We start from the raw sequence: 21,831 nt of genomic DNA on the forward strand, positions 1-21,831 counted from the left end.
GATGCAGGCTCTGGGGTGTCCTCACCAGGTTTACATGGAGTCTGCAGGGAAGAGATGGGGGATCTGTGCTGAGACAGTTCCCAGGGCAAGTTTTGCATCAAAACGTCTTGGCACCATGCTGTGAGTTCACATGTGCTGCACTGATGCAGTAAACCTGCCAGGTCTGTGCTCTTCAATTCTCTGGTATAGACCAGAGAGAGCAGTGCCCTGGGAAATGTTTGTACACCTCGTTTCACTCCTGCATGACAGCAGCAAATCTGGATGGTGGAGAGGGCTGCCTGCATGGGAATGGGGCTGCTGGCAAGGACCCAGCCCCATGTATGATGGTGGGGTGCAGGGAGATCCAACCTTCAGCTGAACCCATGGTGTGAAGGGGAGAAAACCTGCATGAGTGATCCTGTGTCTTTCAGGCATGTGTGCTTGTGTGTTTCATATGTGGGCATCATTCTGAGGCTTTGGGGATGGGTGACCACCCAGCTCTGGGAGAACCAAGGCTGTATAGTCCAGGATTCAGACTCAGAGCAGCCAGGAGCCAGAGCAGCAAGAAAAATATGAGAGTGAGGTGTGACAGACATGTTCTACAAAGTACCTTTTCCCCTCATCCTTGTCTCGCTCCCTTCTCCTGGATCTCTTTTCCTTTTCCTCCTCCTCTCCTTCTTCCTCCATTCCAATTATCTCCTTCTTTCATCAGTGCCGGAGCTGTAAGTACAAAGTACCAATTAGCTAGTTTTCAAGTTTAATTAGGTTGGAAGGTAGAGCAAATTAAATCCTTTTATCGTACGTTTCAAAGCACTTTCCCATCAAGCCCATGGGATGGGATTCCTTTGCAGGAGGACCATGTCAGCTGCTGGGGAGATGTCTCATGTCACTGAGCACTGCAGCCATGGGGCGAGTGGGGGATGGAGGGCAAGAGAAGATCCATCTCCCTCACCCCTGCATCCTGCACTCAGCTTTGTAAGGCTTTAGGGTGACAGGCATTGAGGCACATCTTCCCTCAATGCATCGCCTATTGGTGCTCAGCTTTCCCAAGCTGTGCATTAAAAGCTCTGCTCTCCTCTGTTCCAACAGTAGTCAACGAAGAGTCCGAGCGGCTTGGCTCCTCCACACCAATTCTACGCCTGCTGAATGCCCTAACTCTCTCTCCTGTGCTTCCTTGTGTGTTGCAGACAAGCCACTACCTCAGGGCGCCCTGGGAGGCATCATTGGCATCGTGGGAGGTGTCATCGCTGCAGCTCTCATCCTTGGTGTGGCTGTCACTGTCTTCATTGTCTACAGGAGGCAACAGAAGGAGCGCACAGAGGCAGACCACGACCTGTGAGTAGCCCTGGGCTGGCAGGGAGCACAGCAGCTGTGGGATGGGGCAGCACAGAGTGCTTCTGTCTCCTTTGCTCCCTGAGCACACAGAGCCTTTTTGCTGCCGTTCATCCCCTTCTGCCCCCTTTTCCTTCCTTCATGGCCCCTGGTGCTTCCCATCCTGCTCACTCTTATTTCTGGATGCTTCTCCCGAGCCCTCAGTGGAAGCTGAAGCTCATTTCACCCAATGCTGCACATACAGTGCATCCCTGGACGCAGCACGGCTGCTCAGTGCCACTCTCACCTATAGAGGGAGGAGAGGACCCAGCTCCTCCTTCACCAGTGAATGACTTCAGGCTCCTGAGCTGGACTGAATCCCATTCTGCCATCAGAGAGGGGTCTCTGATAGACCCTCAGAGAGGATTCCCATCCACCTATACCTGGTGCCATCCTGAAGGCGGATGCTGGAGCACCACCAGGTGCTCTCCTTTGGCAGAAGCTCATTTTGCTCTGCCCCACACTGCAATGCAATGAGAACATTCAGAAATACCTTCCCTGGCCACTCCCTACACAGCTTTGAATCATCACAGAGCACCCCTCCCTTCCCACTTCCCAGGGAGGCACCAAGCCCCCAAGGCTGGAAGTTGCTTTTATCACCCCCAGCCCTCCCCACCATCACTGTTACATTTGGCCACATTTTGTGCTCCATTTAATCCCATTTGAGAGAGGGCATGGGAGGACAGCAAGCAAGGGAGGGAAGGGAACTGGGGAAAACAGAAAGGCACACACACACACACACAAAAATAGCACCACAAGGTGAAACTGCATCAACAGCATCAGCCCTATAGCAGAGATGCATTCAGATGATCCATTTCCCACAGTGTCCCTCCAGGAAGGCACAAAGAAGAGTCAATTTAGCCAAGAATAGAAACACAGTGGTGCCCCAGAGCATAAGGGGTGGTGGAGCCCAGTCCAAAGCCTTGCAAAATTCAGAGCATTTCTTTTCTTTAAAGTCAACATCCTGCAGAGCTCTTGGAGCCCACTGCACCCTTCCCTTCACCAGTAGCCCCAGTCCCATGCTGGAATCCAATGTGCTGCCAAGGAAAGTCGCCCATCCCAATCGGAAGATCTGATGAAGTTTGTAGGAGAAGGGAGGGGAAGCTGGCTAATTAGTGGATCGGAGTTTTAATAAGTTTTGTAAAAGGATTAGACACATCTGTGCATACAGACGGAATGCGCAGAGACAGGCTCTGGGCTGGGATTGTAACGGCTGCCAATCCCTGTGTGCTCTGGGGCAAAAGCTGATCCCCTGAGTGGGGGTCAGGGCTAAACCCCATGCATGGCATAGCATGGGGATGAGGGAGATTCCAGCTCCCACTGGAAAACCTGTGGTGGAAGCTACAGCCCCAAATAAGTCCCCTACTGGGGGTTGCCATCACCTCGCTGGTTTGCACTGGCGCCTGGCACTCGCTGGGGCTCCCAGCCACCATATGAGCATCCATCCCATGGGATGCTTGCAGCCACCCCAAAGCAGCACTGAGAGACAGGGATCTCAGCTACACCCCCGTGGTCTGCAATCCAACACAGGGAAGTGCTTGGAAATGGGAGCAGGGTGCTAGGAGGGCGTTCGTTTCTGTTTAACAATTCTAATCAGGGTGAGAGAAAGAAAAGAGGGGAGTTGCTGAGAATAACCCGTATGATTATACTGACAGTTTGGTGACAAACACAGTCAAATCCTCAGTGTGTGCAGGATCCAGCCTGCTGTGGCACATGAAAGCAGGCAGACCCCTTCCTCCTGCTCTCTAATCAGCTGCCACTTCTCTTCCCTTAGCATTGACTTGCCTCCCTCCCACAAACCTGCCCCTCCGCCGAAGAGGAAGCAGGAGTTGAAAAGCCACCTGACTACTGAAGACATCCAGGTACGCCTCTTGCCTTGCTGCCAGCTCCTTTCCATGGCAAACGGAGCAGGCAGTGCCCCCAGAGCCTGGATTTGGGATCACAGGTTTTGCAGGAGCCCAAAACCCCGTGGCATGGGTTTGGGAGGCAGCAAGTCCCAAAGATGGACATCTGGGATGGGAAGCAGTGGGTGAGGACTTGTTTGCCCATGATGGGCACAGATTGAGAGCTGTAGTTTGGCCCCATTTGCTCCCTTCAGGAGCAAATCGATGGGCTCTGGGTTGTGAGGTTTGAGCATCACCACCATTTCAAACAGGAGAGGCTGCACTGAGAAAAGGAGTGTGGGAATGAAATAGAGCAGGAGGCAAGTTGTATGGGAGGAGCAAGAGAAAAGGTAAAGCTTGCTCCTGGTAGTGGCAGGAGGATAGCACTTGCTCCTCACCCTTCTCTCTCTGCCACAGGTTGTTCACTTGGACAACATGAAGCATGAGGAAGAGCTCCAGAAGCTTCCCCTGCAGCCCCCATACTACGACATGGCAGCCAGTGAGCCCTCTGCCTACACCGACAAGCTGGTAAGGGGTGCAGAAGGCTCAGAACACCCACCTCAGCCTCCCTGCTTTCACCCCAGTATCCCTCACCCCATGGCAAAAGACCCCATATCCAGCCTTTGTGTGACAGCCAAGCCAGGTATCCCACCCCATCACCCTCCTGGGTTCTGCAGCAAAGCTTTTCAGAGCCATTATTGGCTGGGCAGAGCGTGCCAGGGTTTGACTCTCCGCTGACAAGTTTCTTAAAGCCCATTGTTTTGTGTGGATTTGTTCAGTGGCAGAGAGGGAGATGCTAATGTGAGACAGCAGCAGCAGAGAGATTAAGGGTCAGGCAGAGATGCTAGCAGCCAGGCAGGGGAGGGTGAATTTCAGGGGACGAGACTAGAGGAGAAAATGCAGATATAAGAGAGCAAAGCATGGGAAACAGGTCCATCCCTCCCCCACCCCACAGCATGGGACTGCTCTCTGCATCCTCTGTGAGACCTCACATGAGGGTTGCAGGTCTCAACATCAAAACCAGATGCCTCAACTTATCAGCATGTGAACCTGCTTCTTTGCCAAGGCGTTATAATCACCAATCAGCCAGTATGGAGGGATACTTTATGAACATGACTAATTATTGCAGCCCTCCTGTTCATTTTGGAACGACCCTTCGATGTACATTCCTGTGCAGATAACAGAAGGATGGGGCCCAATGACCTTTAGCCAGCAGTGAGACAGATGCTGAGGGCATCAGTGATAAAATGGCTCAGATACAGCTCTGCACTGAGCCATGCCAATGTGATTCTCTTTACTCCAGCCAAGCTGAAAGTGGCTGATGCCCCTAAAGAAAAACTTCCTCTTGGAGCCCTCCCTCAGCCCAGAGCTTATCTCCAGCCCCTTGCAGCAAGGCAGGTGGGTTTGAAAACAAAGCACAGGACATCCGAGGCAGATGGGTTGCTCTGTGGAGAGCAGCTGAGAGCTGCTTTTCAGGCAAGCTGGAGGATGGAGGAGCTCATTTTGGGAAATAATGAGCAGTCAGTTAATTAAATGGCAGAGTTAGTGATGTGAGATGGGGCCTGATGGGTAGCTGCTCCGTAACCATGGGAACAGAGTTTGCTGCTCTCAATCCTGGTCTGAGAAGATACATTTCCACATCCCATGCTTGGCACTCTCTGCTCCTTACCCTCACTCCCAGCCCAGCAGCAATGGGCTGCACTTTGCTCCTGCCCACCAAGAGAATCCCTCAGTGCTGGGGACGTGGGGTCTGGGTGACTCAGCTGCTGCAGCTGTGTGGCACAGCTGGGTTGGGACCTGCTCTCTGCTCTCTGTGGCTGGCAGTCCCTGCAATGCTCCCATCTCCTTGCCTGCACACAGAGCATCTTGGCTTTGTGCCCCAGGAACAAGATGAAGCTCGCTCTCATTTCTTGCTAAATCACCACATCCTTTGGGCAGGCAGCAGGTTGTGCCAGTTCGTGACTGGTAATGGGAAGGAAGGAGCCCTTCTGTGCCAAACAGGGTTGGGAGTGCTGGGTGCTGCTCAGATGGCACAGCTGGGGCCAGGCTGCAGCATGTTGCTCATCCATGCCTTGCAGAGCCAACTCCTGCCCCGCTCCTTCCAGGACCACTCACACGAGGCACATTTTTCATCCATTCCCTACAGCTCCACTGGGTCTCTGCCAGCCTAACACAGCCCCACTCCCTCCTCATCCTTCCCCAGCAGCAGCACTGGGGTCTGGGATCCTTCAGAGGTGAAGGCAAAGAGAAAGACAGGATATTCCTGTTCTGCTTGTGCTTCATCAGGAGATCTGACGAGGCAGCGTGTGGAAGAAGATGAGAGTTGAAGGGACCTGATTCTGTAGGAAAATGGGGTGGATGCATTGTGCTTTAAGTGAATTGTGCAAAACCTCCTAATTTGGGATAAACTGCTTTCATCACTCAGCTGCGTGAAAGTCACCGCCTGGGGAGGGCAATTTCATGGCACGAGAAGGGAAGCTGGAAAGTGATTAAAGATGGCGAAGAGCAAGGGAGGGAGAAGTGGGAAAGGTGGCAGGAGGACAGAAACCAAGAGGTGGGGGGTACAGGTAGGAATGTGTGGGCTGGGGCACATCTGCAGGTGCTGGAAAAGGGAGTAAAAGCAGATATGGATGTGGGAAAGAATATGAATGTAAAGCTGATGGCACGGATGTGCAAGGGCAGCACAGTGGACTATTAAGAGTATAAAAGCATGCAGGGGATCACAGTGTTGCTTGTACTGTCCCTGAGCCCTTGTAGAGCAAAAGCTTTGGTGTGCACGGAGGTATTTAAGCAAGAGTGAGTGGGCTGGAAGGTGCACGCATGCTGCAGGTTGCATGTCTGTGAGTGTTGGTGCCCACGTGCACAGCGAGGTGTGCAAAACCAGAGGCACACCCTGTGGGCACAGAAGCATCCCTGTCATGCAAATGTTGTGTGCAAGGTGAAGCGTGAGAGGAGGGAGCAGAGCACGCGTAGGAGCAGCGGGGTGGTTGGTGTAAGCACCATTTGCACAGGTAGAAGGGAAAGTTTCATTGCTGCAGACAGCAGAATAATTCCTCCTTTTTACAGGGCAATTACCGGGGTGCCGATGCTGATGATTTACGCAGAGCGCTTGCACGTAGCGGTGCTAGACCTTGTATACAAGCCACATTATTGATATTGTAATAAATCCTGCTCCCAACAAGCAGCAGGGAGTGGGAGCGAGCCCAAGAGTAGCAGAGAGCAAGGGGAACTCCCCAGAGCAAGCATCTCCAGAGGAAAGCAGCATATCTGGAGAGCAGGGAGAGGAAATAGAATCATAGAATGGCCTGGGTTGAAAAGGAGCACAATGCTCATCCAGTTCCAACCCCTGCCGCGTGCAGGGTCACCAACCAGCAAACCAGGCTGCCCAGAGCCACATCCAGCCTGGCCTTGAATGCCTCCAGGCATCCCTGGAGGCATCCACAACCTCCTTGGACAAAATAGAATGGGAAGGAGCTCAAGGCTCAGTCTGCCTTTATCTGAGACTGGAGAAGGTGCTGAGACAGAAAGATGAAGGGGAGGATTCTGCAGAGCATGGGTGGAGGTTTGAGATGAGCTGTTATCATTTGTGCTCCTCGATGCCCATAGGCACTCAGAGCACCCAGCAGCCCTTCTAGTAGCAGGCAAACACCCAGCTCATTAACAGGGCCTCTGCTAATTGCTCTGCCACAGCTAGCACAGGGTTGAGGGCATTCCAAACACAGGGCAGAGAAATGTTTTCAGATTCAACCACTTTTGCATTATTGCTGTGTGATGCAGCCATTTTGGAATCGCTTTCCCCTTTCCCTGTCCCTTCTCCATTTGGAAGAGACAGCTCTCTCCTCTCAGAGAGGCTTTAGCAGGTGCTCAGCAGAGAAATTAAAGACCCTCTGCAGAGAAAGGATTGAAGGCACCTCACACCTCAGCCTCTGACAACAGGGGTGCCCCTAAAATACCCCATTCCTCCTCCTGGGGGCTCATTTCCCCCCAGGTGCTGAGGTTTCCAGGTCACCCTGCTTCCCAAGGTTCTCTGACTGTAATTGTGTGCAAAGCATGAGCAATGTCTGGATGGGAGTGATCAGACAAATTGGGTAATATTCCACTCGTGCAGCTCTTGCTGATAAAACCTGCTTAGAAACGGAATGCCCATCAATATTTCCACGCCAAAGAAGGATGCTTTTGGCATCTATTAGACATTATAACAGCCACAAAACCACTCTGCGTAGTTCATCTGCTATAGCATAATGTGCAGTCAAGCTTGGTGCAAAAATGTGGTGTATAAGAAAAGCCATAACAGCCCCCACACCGGGGCAACACAACAGCACTGATTAAGCAGTGCCATTTCCCTACAGCAACACAGCTGCAGCAGCTCCCTGCAGGTTAACTCCATCCTGACACCCCAGACTCAATCCTTTCTCATCACTCTCACCCATGAACCCCAAACTCTTGGCTCAGCGCTGACAGTTCAGGTATCTCACGAGGTCAGAGTTCACCAAACTGCCCTGGCTGAGGACAGTGCTGGTCTCAGGGGATGATGAGAAGCAGGGAGCAGCAGAGTGCTGCCAGCCTGGCTGTGGGTCGTTGGGCTTGCAGGTGGCTTTGGGGAGCAATGCCGTGGGGACCTTGGGTTTAATTTGGGGTTTTAGCTGACTGATTGCTCATGCCACCCCTCCCTCCCTCTTTTTAACTGTTTTTTCTTCCTCCCCTCTCACCCTTCTTTCTTCTTTATCCCCCACCCATCACTCAAACCCCATCCCATCTCATCCACTCACTCCCTCCGGCTCGGCTCCTGTCTTCTCACCCCTCCTGACCCCCAAACCTCTCCTCCTGTTCCCCCCACTGCCTCGCTGCTCTCTTCTCTCCAGAACTCTGGCACCAAGGACTGTGATGTCCACTATGCAGAGCTGGACACGGCCGCTCTGGCCTCGTCACCCAGTCCTCGGACCTCCATCCATGCTGGCGGAGACCTAGTCGAGTATGCAACCATCCAGCCCAACTTACGCTAGCGCATGTCACTCTAGGCCCTTTCCCCTCAGATTCTGGCCTCAAGGTACACAACTGCACTCTGCCTTCCTCACTGTGCTCCTCTCTGCATCCCCTGTCCTTGTCGTGGAGTGCTCCTAACCCATCCTGCCCACCCCCTCCTCCCGCACACTGCCCTTGTTTTGGGGGCTGGAGGAATGCCTTTGCCTTCTGTGCATGCTCTCCGTTGTCCTTTGCTTTCTACAGGGAGGTGAGGCACATGGGAGGGAAGGGTTGATGGTTGGGTTCTGCAGCCAGCCTGGCTGGAAATGAAGGGAGAAACCAGGTGGGTTTGAAGGGTGCAGATTGATTTGGAGCATTTTGGTAAGGGGCCACATTGCTGAGCAAAGCAGCAATATCAGGAGGTCAAAACTTTGGGAGATGCTAAAAGGGCCTTTCAAGGCTATCCAGAGGAGGGGAAGGAAAGAGAAGGGGACTGAGATGAGGAGGGGGGAAATAAAAGGGAGAGTTTGTGTGCGTGGAAGAGACTATAGATAAGAGGGAGCATATGTGCATGTGTGAAAGAACAAGGTGGGAGAGTACGTGAGAGAAATGGGAACACGTAAAGGTTCTTGCGTCTGCAAGGAATGAGGCAGCCAAGGAGGGATGGAGCATGCAGAATAAAAGAGGCTGCATTGCACAGGGCTGATGCAGATGGCATGTTATGATGTTTGAGGGGGAAGGAAGATTATTTCTTTTGGTGCTATCTCTCTCAAAAGGAGAGATCAGACATGACTACTTCCCTGTCTGTTCCGCTCCATGTATCACCCATGGAGCTCAGGTCCTGCAGCAGGGACTGCTTAGGGTTCCAACTGCAACTTAACCCACCAGTGGTTGTTTGGGTCCTCTCCAACTGTTAGAGACCCTTTGAAGCAGAATGGTGTTTGCAAAGGGAGGAGTGTCCTCAGGTCTTCTCCCATTGCCTTACCCTATGACCATACCCATTTCTCAAGGTATTAAATGCACTGATTCCTTATCTGAATTGGAGCAAACTTATAATGCTTCTTCCTAATCATGGGAGATATGCTGGGTGATGCCAACAGCTGTTGACCAAGAAAACAACACAGGCAGCACCCCCTTTAGCCAAGGTTCTCCCTCACTCCTTGTCCTCGCCTATCTCCCATGGTGTGGTGGCCACAGCATCCATCTTGCTCTTTTCCATTTAGTTTGTTGGCTAATAATTGGGAGTAAGGGGCTGTGGGGTCAATGGCCCTATTGCCTCACAGGGTTCTCAGTGCACAGCAAGGAAGCAAAGGGAGGGCTGGAGATGGCACAGAGCAGCAGTAGGTTGGGAACAGAGAAGGAGATAATAAAGGGCAAAGGAATTGGGTCTTTGGGAAGGATGGGAATAGATCCATGCAGGGGGATGAGAAGGAGGAAAGCTGCTTTTTAAAAGCCCCACTGCACAGTCCTATCTGCACAGAGCCTCACTGCAACCTGAGAGCATATGTGCCAGCAGGCGATGGAGCTGGGTGGAAGGCGTGCAGTGGGACAGCTCAGTGTGCCTTACCCCTGTGCCCCCTGGTTTTCCCATGCTGGAAGGAGCCCTGTAGTTCCCCCGCTGTAGCAAAAAAAGCCTTCCTAGGTAAGTGTCTGCACTGCCAGGCGCTGGACCCAGCCGTAACCTCTCTCTCTTGCGGTGTCTCGCCCACCCCTGCTCCCAGAATGAGGATCAAGGTCTTCGTAGACGTAACGAGCGAGAGTGGACAGTAAGTTGTGGATGGGTTTGCTTTTGCTTCTCTCCATTGTGGGGTCTGTCTGTCCAGCTCAGCCATTGGGCTGCTCCCCTTATCCACCTCCCAGCAGCTCCTGGCCATGCTCGGACCATTGGCACAAGCAGGAGCAAGGCAGGCGTTGCCTAATCCATCCTGGGAGGTCTCACCTCATCCTCCCCAGGGTGGGGGATTTTATTGTCAGCAAAAGGACAGTAATCCTCCAAATCCAAATTTGGAAATCCTCCCAGTCTCTCTGAAGCAAAAATAAAGCCAGTCATATGGTGCTTTGAAGGTGTAATCTCACCGCCACAAAATCTCCCTGCGAAGGCACACCGCAGATCAGGGTGATTTTTGTATGCTGCTTTAATTATTTCCTCCCCCTTCACCTCCCCGCACTCCTGTTCTCAGCTTTATTTGGGAATTTCTTGTCCCCGTTACAGCAAGAACAGCTCAAACCACGAGACTTGCACTGAGATCCTGGCCAATTAGAGAGCAGAGTTCAGATTTCCAGCTCTGCTTTCTGAGCACCCCTATAAACCCACTGTAATACTGAGCTGGAGATATCAGAAAATCAGCAAGTGCTGCCTCAGCTCCCAATTACTCCATTTCCTCCCCATTAATGCCAAAAAGTTGCATGAGCATCCCCCCGTTAAACAGCCCCATCTCCAATTTGCAGGAGAAAAAGCAAAGCATGGAGGTGGCTCCTCATTAGCTTCCCATCAGTAGGATGAGGGTTCCACAGCCCTGATAAAGAGTAGAGGGGTTGGCACATAGAGAAACACCATGGGAATAAATGCTTAAGGTTACAGATGGTCTCTGATGCAGTAGGAACAGAGAGCAGGTAAGTGGCTGCTGTTGGAATACAACCTTACGAGTGTGCTCATTGCATAAATAATGCTTGCACGTGTCTGTGGGTACATCCCTCATCTGTGCTCCTTCTCTTTGTTCTGAGGATTTCAGCTCTGGGATGTTCCAGAAATGAGAGCAGGAAACTGGAAAGGAGTTCTTCACTTTTAGACCGACAAGAACAGATTATTGAGTACGTTAAGATTATTGAACACAGCGAGGTTGGAGGGAGCTAGAAGTACTGTGGAGATACCTGAGAGGAGAAGGCAGGTGAAAAGGAAATGGGGAAGGTTTGAGGGCACATCATACCAGAAATCAGAGCTAATTCAATCAAATAAAGACCATTTAAAGGTAATCTTCCATGCTGTCTGAAACGGACGGATTCCTGACATCCCCTTCAATCAAAGCTCTTGGAAATAGAACTGGGGGTGGGAGGGGGAAGGATGTAACCCAGATAATGAAGAATTTTACAGAGCCACGTTGGAAACAAAGGCAATGAGGAGAAGTCAGGTGGGGGAAGGTGGCAGAGTTGTGTGCCAGTTCAATTTAATTAGTTCATTATCCCTAATTTAATTTCAAACTTTGTTAGAGATAAATTAGATTGGAAAAAGTCACAGTGGGAATGGGGAAGGAAGTCAAAGGGCACTGGCTGCTAAACACGTTAATAAACATCAGGCTGATTCTGTTCTCATCCCTTTTGCTACGTAGATAAGGAAACAAAGCAGGAGTGATTGCCTGCTGGCTTCACACACTGAGAAAAGTGAAGGCAAATGGGGAACCCCTTCCTCTGCCCCAGCACTGGGGGTCTCCAGCTGCCCTGCTCTGAGAACAGAACACAGCCAGAAAGAAAAGCAGCGTTCATCTGTACTCACCTGGCCAGAAGTGCTGACAAAATGGCATTGGTTCTCTCCAGCCTTGCTATGTGGATGGTTCTTTCAGTCCCACGCTGGACAGACAGAAAGATGCATGGTTTGGTGGACCATAAGCAGCCAATAATGCTGTATCTCACGGCCCCTTCTGCTCCTCTCACTGCTTGCTGCTAACAACCAGTTTGGCTTACACAAAATATCCGTGTGTTAAATGAGAGCATATTTTCCATTAGACCTTTCTGTCTGTGAGACCTTTCGAACCCTCATGCTTGTAGAAAGCCCTCTGCTTTCCTACTGCATGCCCAAAACTATACAAACCTGCCCTCCTCTTTGAACAATAATTGTTTGCCAGCCAGGCTAAGAGCCCCTCTTGCCTGCCATACCTCACTAAGGCTCAATCTTTGAGGTCACCTCCCTTTCAGGTTACCCACCAGTAATTCACTATGCAGGAGGAGATCAGAGCTGGCACCTTTTTCCATCCCCATCAGCACATGAAGGCATTCCACTGCTTTCAAAGTACCCTGAGCACAGGGCACACTGTTATACAGGAAGAGATCTTTGCACATCCTTAGGTACTAACCTTTCTCTATCCCATTTTTATCACCTGATACAATCAGAGGAATAGCAATCAGCTGTTCTCCATTCCCTTCTTCCCTTATGGTGTGGGTTCCTGTTGATGCTGTGTAATCTGGATAGATGTTACTGCCTCTCTGAGTGTGTGCTGCCACAGGGATTGAGAGGTTCATTGTAAAACAAGTTCTTTACACTGAGGGCGGTGAGGCGCTGGCACAGGTTGCCCAGAGAGGCGGTGGTGCCCCGTCCCTGCAGACAGCCAAGGTCAGGCTGGACGGGGCTGTGAGCACTGCTGAGCTGTGGGTGTCCCTGTGCGCTGCAGGGAGCGGCACCAGGCGGCCTTCAGCTCCCTTCCAACCCAAACCATCCTATGGTCCTATGAAAACCTCAGGAGAGGTGGGAATGACACCCAAATGTCAGAGATACCAGTGCACAGAAGGGACCTAGAGCTGTCTGTCCAGCTCGAGACTACTGACCTCAAACATCTCCAGCAGTGGGACGCACCATTTTGCCAAGGAAAGAGAAAAGAAAGTCAGGTTGTCCTTAGCACTGCAGCTAAGTCCCAGTGCTCTAACTCCTCACCCTCCCGTGGCCTTCTCTGCCTTTGGAGCACCAGCCCTCCAACCTTGCTGCCTCTCGCAGCAGTCTGAACCATCAATAAATTATTGTTGACACTTTGTTTTCTACATGATTTTTTTGAGCGTCCTGGTGAAATATTTATCCAGGAACTGGCAGCAGAGGAGTTGAGTAGATTGCTCTGTTCCTTCAGGCTTTTTCTCCTGAGGGTCAAATCCTTGTCCTCTTCACTAAACCAACTGTTTGTGCTGTGTTCAAAGAGAGCAAGGAAGGACTCAAGGGCAAGCTACTTGCTTCAGCCAGCCCCGGAACAAACCATGTGCATAAAAGGCTGTTGCTGGTGGGTTTGCTGCCTCTTGGAGATGAGATTAGCCTTTGGTGAATGCAAGGTCATGGTTAATCCAGCTTGGGTCGTTTTGCAAGGCTTCCACATGGGAAAGAGCGGTGAGCAGGAGGGAGCATCCCACCTCTGCCACCCCATGGGGAGCAGCAGGGATTGCTTGGAGCTGCTCTGAGCTCCCATCCTGCAGATGTTTTACATTCTTCACGGTTGCTTTGACTCACAAGCCTGGTGCTGAGGCTGACAAAGGAGCTGCTCGCACAGGTACAGCTCAGCACTTGCTGCTGGGTAAACATGGGGCACAATAACCTATTGTACTTGCAGAGCTGCTGGTCAGACAAATGTGCCCTTTTGTACAAAAGAGCACAGGTCTGTGTTGGACCAACGATGCATACCAGCGCCACTGTTACAAAACTCAGGTGTGGATGAGTTAGGAAGGCTGTAAATAAACTGCCCTTCCCTGCTTACCGCCTGCTGTATTGAGAGAAGCAGAGACCATACAGGCAAGGAGCAAAGAATGCAAAGCATATACGTATTCTTTATCCCGATGGATATTACAGGAACTGTGGCAGTGCTGTTGAAATACGAGGTTTTATCACCCAGCTTTCCATTTTTCCGAAGCAGCAAGCAGAACTGTTTAATTTCCCATCCTACCCGCTGTATGTGAGCCTCAGCAAGGAGCTGAGCCGCGTGTTTTACAGCCGGCAGAGTTCTCACCCTTTGACTTTTGTCTCTGCTTACAGAACTTTGGAAAGCGTCACTCAGAGATACCGAATGCGAGTGATTACCTGACCCGCTGCTACTCACACGACGGTCGCTATCTGCAGAAGATCCCCCACGTCTACGCCCCGCTGTCAGACCTCCCGCAAGATCTCTATCCTCACCACTCTGACATCTCCTTCTGCTGCCCTCCTCCCGGCTCCCGGGCTCCGTACATCTGTCCTAAGGAACAGTATGTTTAAACATCAGCACGGAGAAACAAAGACGCTCATGGTTTCCACTCCTCCCCACCCCACCGCTCAACAACCAAGGCCTTTTAAACCCCTCTTTGCCATTTGCTTATTTATTGATTTATATATATATATTTTTTAATTTGGGTGCAATTGTAAGTGACTTGGTTAGGTTAAGTGTCTGCCTGGCTTCTTCATGCCCAAGGGAACACTCTGCCTTCGCCCACATCTCATCCCATCCCTGAGACTCTCTTTCCTTGTGCTGGCCCTCCTGTACCAAGCTGGCTACGTGCGTGCATGTGTATGTGGGTGGCAGCTGCCCTGTGTTGGATGGGATGTGCCCAACCCCTGATTAAATGTCCGTAGGTTCCCTTGTGTCCATCTCCACAGTTTGCACCAGAGTAGCCAGATGTGGATTCTTCACGACCCCTTTGGAGAAAATGGTTTTCCCCATTGGCAGATAGGAGATCCCTGTTGCAAAGAGATAACCAGCCAAGATTACTGAACCAAATAATAAGATGCTTCTAAAGAAAGATGCTCAAAACCAACCCGAGAAGAGAAGGGAGGGCTTGGTTTAGGGATTGTGTACGTCCTTCTTCCCTCCTGCTCCCACTTCCAATTGCTTGGATTGGCTCTTTTTAACCCAAACGCATCAGAGAAAGTATCCTTTGAAGAACCTTCTTAGAACCTGAAACCCAGAGGGGAAAAAATTAGAAAGGAAAACGATATCTCTCATTTTCCTTTTCAGAGCCTAGTGTGATCCCCCACTAGCTTTTCCCCCTCTTCTCCTTGCATTTGTTGATTGGAATTTCAAAATGAACTCAGGCAGAACACAAAGGAAAAAAAATCATGATTTCAGGTAATCTTCTTACTCTTAATGAAGGATAAAAGCCAACAGAGGAATCTGGCCTTTTAACCTTTTTTAAAGCATCTTAGTTTGGGGACTATATATTTTTTCTAATATTTGGAATGTGTGTGGGTATGTAAATCCAAACGTGTACATTCCTGCAACCATGAAGTGTTTTAGAGAAGGGAATTTATCTCCACATCACATTTGTGTTCACTTGTATTAGAGGACAAATAAATATAGAGATACACTTACATGTATATAAAAGCAAAGAAGAGGAGAAAAAGGAATGAAAACCTTATAAGAGAGCTTGGTTTTGAGGATAACCTTCACCTGCACCCTCTTGGGGAACAGGTGTTTGCTTTCCTTTGTCTCAGGTTGGGGATTGGACATTCTGCAGACAGCATCACTGCAGACACCAGGAGGATGTCAGAGTCAAGAGTAGGGGGAGTGGAAGGAATCACAGCACCACCCTGCTGCCCAGACACCAAACTGAGCTCCAGTGCCACTTCCACCAGTGAGCAGCCCACCCAATGCCCAGCTCACTGCAGGGTGAGGGTGCTGACCTGCATGCTGTCCTGGGAGCTGCCCAAGCACTCTGCCACCTCTTTATTTTTGTATGTCCAAATTTAAGCAGCTGTAGTTGTTCTATGCACTTTCTGTGTTCCCGTCACCTCGAGCAGCCATGGGACTCACCCTGTTTGTCCTCCTTTCTGCACAGAGAAGCACAGCCTCGCCGAGTCCCTGCAGGCATAGATGAAAAAAGATGGGAGGTGGCTGAGGGTCCTGCCTGGGTGGCAGGCAGGGTGCAGGCAGAAGGATGCTGATGCCTTTTCCAGCTGAAATAGGCAATGCCTGCACAGCACAGCAGCTTCTCTGTGCTCCAGTGCCTGCGGTTCTCCCATGCCCAGAGAGTCAGGAACTGTAGGACGTCACCTTAGAGTATGAGGTGCAACTTTTCCAGTGCCACCCTATCAGTCTTGACTGATTGAGGCCTTTTTGGGGTCACCTGGACTCCTATTTCAGTCTCCAGAGAACTCAGCCAGGCACATCCCTACACCAATGGACCTGAGTGCTATGTGTCTTGCTTCAGATAACGTGTTTTTCTCCCTTTTGTTTTCTTCTCAACACACCTTGGAGCACTTTCTGGCTATCAGATCTAGAACCAGGTGTGCTCTGAGCTGAAGCTTTGGCAGCACATCCAGCCCAGCGGGGGAGACCATGCTTTGGACTCTGCCAAGTCTGCTTTTGGTCACCCTGTTAAGAAAAATGGAGCAGTGCTGGAAAACCCTGGGATCTCTGATGTCCTGGAGCCAAACCAGCACCACTGTTGAGAGAAAAACCTTCCCCATTTCCCTGTCTGCATGCCTGTAATAGCAGGATGCTGCCTTCACAGCAGCAATTAAGGTAGATTTGATTGGGAGCCTTCATATGCTGCAGTTTCAGCCGGATCTAAACATTTAAATGGGAAGTGGAATACAGTCAGGTCTTCAGGTGCATTAGGAAAAAAAAGCTAGGGGAAATGGCTGTTTGTCAGACAGCATTTTGCAAGTGGCTTCCTCTGCTGCTGGTGGCTGGAGGACGGTGCTTTGAGGGGGGGGGGGAAGCAGAGGCACAGATTGCAGCATTACACAGAGCCCATATGCGCCTTTGGATTGGAGCTGCCCACAGACAGCAGCCACAAAGGGTTTTACTGTGCTTTTCAGCAAAGCAAAAGGATTTCGGTCCTCCTCAGGAAGGGGAAAAGCGAGAAAAGCCTAAATTCAGTGCAGCCTCTCGACAGTACAAACGTTAAGCCTAGGGATGCTTTGGTTCTCTTTGCCTCTTAATGTTCTCTCCTCTCCTTAAGAAATGCGTTGGTCACAAAGAATGGCAAAAAGAGAGTCTGTGCACACCACCGAGTTGAGGAAAGAGGCAAAACGCCACCTGAAGAAAGAGAGCACTATTCGAGCCATTTGTTTTGGTTTTACAAAGCCACACTTAGCAACGTTCTCATTTGTTGCTCCAAGTCCTCCCTCCTTCCCCGTGTGGTTTGCCAAATGGCCGCTTCCAAACTTTGCTGGACCTGATGCCAAGGGCTGAACGCTGGCTTTGCTCCATGCTGAGGCTGCCCACGCTGACCTTGCAGGAGCACAAACCCGGCAGTGCTGATGGGAGGCGTTCCCCTCCTGCCGCGGCGTGTGCTGATTTGCAAAGATACTGCTCTGGGAACAGAAACGTTGCTGGGTGGATGGCTGAACAAGTTGAGCAGGAAACTGGGTGAGTTTGTGCTAGCAGAGTGCACGGGGAGTTGGGTGTTATTCCCCATGTGAGACATGAAGCCATTCCTCCTGTTGCTTTGTACCAGGGGTGAAATGTGGCAATTTCTGTTCCACGCACCGGTGGCATTGACACAAGAGCTCTTGCAGATGGAAACGACTGATCACAGAACTTAAATAAAAGTGAACTGAGGAGTTATAACAACCTGTCTTGGCTGTGAAACTTGCATCAGGCGCTTGACCTCTTCCTTTCTCCCAGTGCAGACTTAGTCCTGCATTGTTCACTGCATCATCACCCCCTGCACACTCGTATTATGTAACATCCAGGCTTGCACACCCAGGAGGGCAGTGCCTGGAGCACATTGCTGCTGCAGCTCTGCCCCGAGAGCCACACAAACAGAAAGAACACCCTGGTGCCCCAGGGGAGATACCTTCTCTATTCATTCTGTTACCTTCTTGGGAAACCTCCTCCATGCTTCGCAGTGCGAGTGGGTGGAAGAGGCTCAGAGCCATCAGTGGCCCTACTGCAGGCCAGCAGCTACTGGGGAAAGGAATGGGATAAATCATCTCTCAGACTCCCTCCTCTCCAGCCTACTTTTTCTACAAGCACCCCAATTTCCATACCCACCTGTGAGTTGAATGCTTAAGGTGACAAAGGCACCTGCCTTTGGTTGGAGGGGCTGCTTACAGCCCAGAGGGAAGGGAGAGCCCAGAGCCCTCCTCTCCCCCACCCATCATACAGGGAAGGCAATACCTACACCTCTGGGGTGTGAACCCAAACCATCTCTTCCTTAGAAGGTGCCCAATCAGACAGCTTTGATCAGGACACTATTAGAGAATTTTTAGCACAGACCACTAATGGTGAGAATGGGAAATCCTCAGGGTAAATTTGTAATAAAAAAGCTCCACCGCACGTGGATAGAGCCTCTGCTTCTGGATGAAGATCTTTTGAAACAGTTCTGCTCCAGATCTGGGTGGGCAGGTGGCAGAGGGCAGTTTCTCATAGTATAGGAGCATAGGAGAGCCCCCACCCACCCATGGTCCAGGGCAGCACATAGATCCAAACATGGGATGTGGAAAGCAGACTGCTGGCAATGCTACCATCACTTTGCCCTAAGCCAGACAGGTTTATCCTGTCTTGCCAGAACCTGGCACCTCCCCTTGGGACTGTTTTTCGAGTAAAGAAGCCAAGTTCACCTCTGCCTGGTGCCATTTGCACAGCGGCTCCCGCTGCTGGGGCTTGCTCAGAGCTGCAAGGGCACCCCAAAATGCACACAGCTACATGGGGCGCTTTGCACGGGTTGGGGGGATGATTCTGCTCAGACAAAGGTGCTCCCAAATTCAGCTTTTTTCTTATTTCCCCTCCACGACTGGGTGGGGAAGCAGGTCAGCACTTCAGATGAGCTTTGAGGTCTCTTCCTCTCATGTCCATGTGCTACGATCGATGCCTCCCTCAGAACATAGAAGCCACTTAGCATGTACTTAGAAATGTAGGCTTAAATCTGTATGTGTTAAACTAAAATATTGTTTTTACCAACACTTGGACTGTACAAAACACGTAAAATGCATCAGAATACTCCTATAGCTGAAAAGATGCTGCTTTATCCTCAGAGCTAGCCAGCTTTATAAAGAGCTTTTCATACAGCAGCAAAAATAGGCACCGTGGAGGGCAGACGATGCACCGTGAGCATGGAATGGAATGGAGGAGCTGCAAATTAAAGGAGAGCGCAGAGAAGAGCTGCATTAAAGATTCCACATCTCTGTTGCAAACAGGGATGGCTGATCTCTTTCTGCTATGCTGTCATGCTCTATTTTCTTTCTCTTTATGTCGGATGGGAGGTGAGGCTTTAAAATCTGCCAGAAGTTCATGCAGCCCCAGTCCTCCATGTGAGCAGCACCTCAGACTGAAAGCTTCCTCCCAGCCTCCCTCCCCCCTATAATCCAGGCTCGAGTACCATCATTTTCATATCAGTACTAATTACATTAATTATTCTCCTCAGTATAAAACTCATTAAGCTGGAATTCATGGTTCATTAACTCAGAGCTCCTTCCTCATGCAGCGGTGTGGGGCCAGGGTTATTTCAGTCCTGGCTGGGGGCAGGTTCTAATCTGCATCCCTGGGTGCTCAGCATCTCCACAGAGGTGGGAACAAAGCTGTGTTTGCAGACCACGTAGGCATGGGGATATCATAGGTACGGGGAAGGAGTCTCAGAGTCCCTGCCTCAGAGAGAGTGGACAGGATTGGCACAGGCTGCCCAGGAAGGTGGTGGGGTCACCATCCCTGGAGGTGTTCAAGAACTGTGGAGATGTGGCTTTTGGGGACGTGGTTAGAGGGCATGGTGGGGGTGGGCTGGGGTTGGGCTTGGGATCTGAGAGGCCTTTTCCAAACTTAATGATGGGGTGACGGTAGGCAAGAAGGCTCCACTTCCACCATCCCACCGAGGGATACTTCTTCTTCCAAAGGGTAACCAGGAATGCTCTCTCACTGCTGCTGATGTCACAGGGTGCCTCATGGCATCCTGCACCCAGCACAGCTGCTCCAGGAGATGGAGGCTGACAAGCAGACTGACCTCCTAATGGGTTTGGCTGACAGAGAATCCATTTCCTGAGAGCGGGGCCTCCTTCACACTGCGCAGGTTTGTACCACGCTCCCTAATTACTGTAATTAAGCAGTCATGCTGAGTGATGTTAGACAGAGGGTTCAGAGTCATTAGAGGCCTGTAGAAGATTAAACCAGTCTTGGCTTCAGTGTCTGAGCTCCTTTTGGGCAATAGAGATGGGAGCAGGAGACGGAGCTTCATGACACGAGGCCTTGCCCTTGTCAAATGTGGCCATTGCAGGAGGGACAGCAGCTAATCCTGCTCATTCTGCAGGACCTCAGCATCCTTCCATCTCCTGGAGATGGACCGCCGTATTGAACTGCAGTTCTGAAGCCCTGGCAGTGAGAAGTCACTGAGACTAGCCCAGAGATGATGGCTGAGCGCCTATTTTGTCATTTGTCAAGCACCAGAATAAAAATGCAGCTGGATTTGCTCAAGTGAAAACATCCTGTGGAGCAGAAGGGGTTCAGCATCCTATTCTTCACTTGGTGTCCATCAGTTATTCTCTCTCCTGGTCCCCTCGAGCCAGGAGGACTGAGGTTAGTCTATAACCGTGTATGTCAATACCGCAGTGATCATGGAGCTGAAATCTGTTTCTCTACAGATTTATACAGCAGCCTGATTAGTTTAGCAACGCGCTCCCCAAGGCGCTCACTGACAATGGCAGAGGGCTGCAGACAGCTTTGTTAGTCCCACAGCTCTACTCCTGCTCCCCTCAACCTCTTATTTTTCCCTTAAGGGCACCGAGATGAGCTTCTGTTCACACAGGTAGGAAGACACGCTGCGTGCAAGAGACTGTGGCTCAGTTCATACACAATTGGCATCTAATTCATTTCTCTGCGAATGTGAAAATCAATACTGTTTACAGAATGCGCAAGGGCTCTTCAATCGGTCAGTGTCCTTGTTCAATTCGGTTCTGGCTGCCAGGAGATGATTCCAGGAGCTGATTCTATGAGATGAAGAAGGAGAATAATGGTCCTATCACTCTAATGAACCCTGAGAAGACTCTGAGATTCTGCCCCTGCCCTCGCTAGATGGAAAGTGGTTCCGAGTAATCAGCTTGATGGGATGGACTGGCTTTTCTTGGAATTTTGCCCGGCTAGTCCAATTCTGAGCCTTGGTTTTTCTCCAGTGGAGGTCAAAGTGTCTTCTTCCACGTGCAGGAACATGCATCTCTTCAGCGCTATTTACTCGTGCAAATCTTGTGGGTGAAACCATGGCAGTCCCATTTGGTCTGCCCCAGAGCATCACAGCTCCACAGCTCTTCGCAGTTTCCCACACAGCTAACTTCATCTGTTGAAGCATCTTCCGAACAGAGCTCGATCTCCACATTCCTCTCACTCTGCCTGCAATAGGAGCAGCCCCGCGGTCAGCGGCTCCAAATGGAGATGTTCCAGGGCTGCACAACTCTTGACACCCTTCCCACCTCTATTTATCCTCCCGTTGAGTCATCAGCTCTGTCCACAAATTCCAGCATCATTCTCGTGCCGCACTTCCAGCAACACCAACCCAGCAACCACAGCCTCCAGGCTGAGGGCTCCGATTCACAGCCGCTCCTTTTGCACTGCTCCTTCCAAAAGCCTACACAACCATTACCAATGTTCCACCCTTGCTTATTGACAGTGAGCCAGATGGAGTGTGATTGCTCCTTACATCTAATGCTACACATCCCTGCAACACCGGCCATCTTACTGTTGTCTGGACTTCAGGACCAGAAAACCTTTCTTTTCCATTTCTGTAATAAAAATAATGCCCCCAGACTTTAAAGTTATTTCCCTGCAGGGCATAAAAGACAGTAAGGAATCTTAATGGTAAATCCAGAGTTCAAATTAATTCTTGTTCTGTTTGAGATTTTTTTTCTCCTTTCTGGAGGAGAAATTATTATTATTATTGTGCAAAATCCTACAAATGCAGTCATAGGACTCCACTGAATTTGTAGATTTTGTCTGAGCATTGGACTCTTCTGCTCCTATTCACTCTGCTAATTACCCTTTTTAGCTTGCTT

General features: G+C 50.6%; 1 protein-coding gene across 1 annotated transcript; it reads left to right on the plus strand.

Moving 5' to 3' along the window:
• The first annotated feature begins 899 nt into the window (after window positions 1-899).
• NECTIN1 (nectin cell adhesion molecule 1) lies at window positions 900-17,428 on the plus strand. Its single transcript, XM_042882240.1, has 5 exons — window positions 900-954; window positions 1,167-1,314; window positions 3,125-3,212; window positions 3,651-3,761; window positions 13,915-17,428. The coding sequence occupies exons 1-5, from the start codon at window positions 900-902 to the stop codon at window positions 14,131-14,133; spliced, it is 621 nt and encodes a 206-aa protein (XP_042738174.1). The 3' UTR covers window positions 14,134-17,428.
• The last annotated feature ends 4,403 nt before the right edge of the window (window positions 17,429-21,831 follow it).

Source organism: Lagopus leucura, unplaced genomic scaffold (assembly GCF_019238085.1).
Source record: "Lagopus leucura isolate 7727_CA_CO unplaced genomic scaffold, USGS_WTPT01 Super-Scaffold_100034, whole genome shotgun sequence".
NCBI lineage: Eukaryota > Metazoa > Chordata > Aves > Galliformes > Phasianidae > Lagopus > Lagopus leucura.